Consider the following 4,109-nt stretch of genomic DNA (forward strand, 5'->3'; position numbering starts at 1 on the left):
CAACTAACTCAAACAGCTAGCCGCAACGACCATGGATCTATCTGACCAGAGTTTGTTTGAGAATTCCGGGCAAATAAGTTGGGATAAATTAAGCACGGGTTAGAACAAAAAAAATTAGGTGTTTTTATCTCTCGTACGTCTACACGAAGTATTTTGCACGCGAGCACACAAACACAGGTTCCATTGCGGATAGGTCACATCGCCCGGCGAACACCACAAGTACCAACACAAGCATGCGTGCGGCCGGGTAGTCGAGGCTGGCAGGGTCCGACCGAGACCTCCAAACAAACCACTAACCGACCACGCAAAAACAAACAAACAAATCGAATATAAACCTAAACTATAACTACGGTTCCTCGATTGCCTCCTGTCCGGTGCCTTCTCCCTCCCCGGATCGATCCTCCTCTCCTAGCGGTCCGCCGCAAGCTCAGCTCCTCCTCTTAGCCCACCGGCCGCATGCTAGCTCCTCCTATTCTCGTTCTGCTCCACGAGTTAAGGATCAACCCATACACAAGAAGTGCTACTAGTTAGTTATCCGAAAACTAGACCCCAGATCTCCAACCTCTGCGGACAGCCAGATACCCCCAAAGCGATGCATCTAACACAGACCCTGGTTAGGTGACGACTGCTAGCGCGCAGCTCGATCGAGCCGGCCGTTAAGGTTCTACCTACATGCATGCATATCCGCAAGCAATATTCCAATCCAAGATCAAAATGCCGCTGAACCCAGCCACCACTCCCTACTTCTAGGGACGAGAAACCAGCCGAGAGGAGGAGATACTAGTCGTATACCCACTAGATTCCATCTTCTCTGCTATTTTTGGAACAACAGTTCCGCTAGCTTCCTCCTCCACCGCTCCATCCCATCCGCTACCCCATGCTTCGCGGGATGAGAAATAGAACAAGGCCACAGATATGTGACTGCTTATATACACCTTAACCTCTTCCTTGATCGACCACAGTGGATAGCAAATAGTATCTGCAGCTGACGCTCGCCGCCGCTTCATCATCCACGACGTCATGGACTGCTTCGCGGAGGCTGAAGGAAAGAGGTCGCATGACCCGTTGTACTGCAACCCCCACTCGCCACCGGCTACCGGCTTCCCTGTCGACAACATCCCCGTGCCGGTCGTCATCGTTGGAGCAGGGCCGGCTGGGCTGGGGATGGCCGCACTGCTCGGCGAGGCTGGAGTTCCATACAAGCTGCTCGAGCGGTGTAGCTGCATCGGCTCCCTCTGGAGGCACCGCACCTACGACAGGTTATGTTTGCATCTCCCCAAACAATTCTGTGAGCTCCCACTCATGCCATTCCCAAAAAGCTTCCCCACGTACCCGACAAGGGACCAGTTTCTGGAGTACCTCGAGTCCTATGCAAGGAGGTTCAACATCGAGCCACAGTTCCGCCAGGCCGTCGTCAGCGCCGAATTCAATGGAGACTTTTGGTGGATTCGCACAAAGGAGGTGACCTCACTACCAATGGGCGGTGAGCAGGCCACGCACAGCGGCAAAACAACTTTGTACCGCTGTAAGTGGCTTGTTGTTGCCACCGGAGAGAATGCCGAGCCAGCGGTGCCAGAGATCGAGGGCACCGGAAGGTTCAAAGGGCAGCTCATGCACTCGTGCGAGTACCGTAGCGGTGCAGGGTATGCTGGAAAACAAGTGCTTGTCGTCGGGTGTGGAAATTCTGGGATGGAAGTGTCTCTGGACCTTGCTAATCACAATGCAATAACTTCTATGGTTGTTCGTGGCACGGTGAGTCTAATTTATTTTTTCTTTGGAATTGATCGAACATTTCTTATCTTTTATAAAATTTATCATTGTACTATGTGTTTTCTATTTAACAAAGCACACCACTTTAGAAATTACTGACGTATTTCTTTTCTATGCAATCACCATGTATAATTAAATGTTTTTTGATATGTTATTTGTCAATTACCCATTCCTTCCATTATGATATACTTATTAATTTTACGTTATTCATTATGTAACTTTTTTCCATACAAATCATCACATATATCTTTTAATTCTAGGGAATTAGTGATGTAATTGTTTTGCACATTTTTTCCAACCAGATCATACTATTTATCTTAAAAAAATTATCATGAAATTTTTTCCGAGGAAAATCACCACATAATTGACATGATTTTTCTTGGTAAAATGTTTCATTAACTTGTTACTTTATTATTAGTCAGTACATATTAACCAATGCTAGCACCACATGTTTCATTTCAAACACTATTATCTTTATGATGTTATATTATCAATATATTAGATAATGTTTTTTAATTTAATGTGGCCACGAGGCATACTATTTATCTCCGGACATTTTCACACATCTAAGTAAAATGATAACAACAAAAGTCGCAGTCTCCTATTTGTGTGGGCCCATGGCTAACTTTACTTGTTTTTTTGTTGCCTCTTTACAAAACAAAAATGAGGGTCAGTATTTACTTTTTTCGTGTTAGTTTATAGTATTGTGCTTAATTTATAATTAAGCGTATCTTTAACAATATGTAATACTAATTGATGTATGGCTAATGGTTTTTTTTAGTTGCATGTTCTGCCTAGGGAGATGCTAGGGCGCTCCACTTTTGGGATCTCTTTGTGGCTTCTCAGGTGGTTTCCTGTACAAGTTGTGGATTGGCTTCTCCTTATGATGGCACGCTTCATTATGGGCGACACAACCAACATTGGTATTACTCGGCCAAGCCTTGGCCCAATGGAGCTTAAGGGCGTTTCTGGTAAAACGCCAGTTCTCGATGTCGGAACCATAGCAAAGATTAAGTCTGGAAGTATTCATGTAATTTCTATATTTTGTTATTACATATCTTAAATTTGATTAACTTGTTATATAATCTCTTTAGTGACATAGTTTTTTCTTGGATAATGCAGGTTTTTCCGGGAGTGCGGCGTTTTCATGAGCATGGTGTGGAGTTTACTGACGGAAGAACCGAGAACTTTGATATTGTTATTCTTGCCACAGGTTACAAAAGCAATGTACCTTACTGGTTAAAGGTATAAATATACACTACCCAACCAACAATATTGTTACAATCGCATGCAAGTAAGTATATTCAACCTGTTAAACCTTCTATGTGCAGGAGAAAACTTTTTTCTCGGAGAAAGATGGCTTCCCAAGAAAGTCAAAAGAGTGGAAAGGAAAAAATGGTCTCTATGCTGTTGGCTTCTCAAGGGGTGGACTTTTAGCAGTGTATAAGGATGCAATCAAGATCTCAGAGGATATTGTTCAACAATGGCATGATATGTGTACGGAAGATGTGAGAGAAACTTCATCCAATCGAAGAGCTCCATGTCCTATTTGATCAAATTATTTCGCGTACTAGTCAATCTGGTGTAGGCATGCCAGATCAGTATATGCATATAACTAGATCAGGCTAGCACGCTTCAAAATTTTTTCCCTCACACTTGTACACTCATAGAATAGTTTATTTGTTTGTAGTTTTTCAATTATTTTAAGGAAATCATAAATTCATTTGATTTTTTTCCTATTTTTGTTTTAGATTTAATTGTAAGAAAAAGGATACCTCTCGTGGTATTTTATAAACATGCAATATATCTTTCTTTTTTGAAGTGTTGTGACTTTATTTGTCTTATTTATGTTTAGAATTATTTAAAAATTTGAGAAATATTCATATGTACTCATATATTTTTATTAATTAAAACTATGATCATGAAACTTTACTTACTAATATGTTAAAATCTTTAAATGATCATTTGCAGTATTGAATATGAGTAAATCTGCGCGCACACACACTGATCGGTATAGAATGTTCGAGTAGTAGCTGATATTTTCTATAGAGACCATTTGTGTTCAGGTAACCAGTTTACTCATTTTCTTAAGTGGGCAATTCGGTAAGTGCAACTCAGTAAGTTTGCAGTAACCATTTTCTTAACCATCTGTTAATTTTTTAATCAATGAGAATTGGGTAGATTTATATTTATGAATTAAGTGCAACTCGGTAAGTTTGCAGTAACCATTTCTTTAAAAGTACCAATTATGTTTCCATTATGCTTTAAACCTTGACATTTGCACCATAACTTACATGTTGGTCTATATGTAATTCAGAAATAAAAAGAACTAGCAATTG

The 4,109-nt window shown here is 41.2% G+C and overlaps 1 protein-coding gene across 1 annotated transcript; it reads left to right on the forward strand.

Annotated features, from left to right (window-relative positions):
- Window positions 1-400: 400 nt before the first annotated feature.
- On the forward strand, window positions 401-3,539 carry LOC125548177 (indole-3-pyruvate monooxygenase YUCCA4-like). The gene is made up of 4 exons (XM_048711848.2): window positions 401-1,752; window positions 2,552-2,800; window positions 2,893-3,015; window positions 3,102-3,539. Exons 1-4 carry the CDS (start codon window positions 1,021-1,023, stop codon window positions 3,321-3,323), a joined length of 1,326 nt encoding a protein of 441 aa, XP_048567805.2. The 5' UTR covers window positions 401-1,020; the 3' UTR covers window positions 3,324-3,539.
- Window positions 3,540-4,109: the final 570 nt, after the last annotated feature.

This window comes from Triticum urartu, chromosome 3A (assembly GCF_056163025.1).
Source record: "Triticum urartu cultivar PI428250 chromosome 3A, HENAU_Tu73, whole genome shotgun sequence".
In the NCBI taxonomy this organism is placed as follows: domain Eukaryota; kingdom Viridiplantae; phylum Streptophyta; class Magnoliopsida; order Poales; family Poaceae; genus Triticum; species Triticum urartu.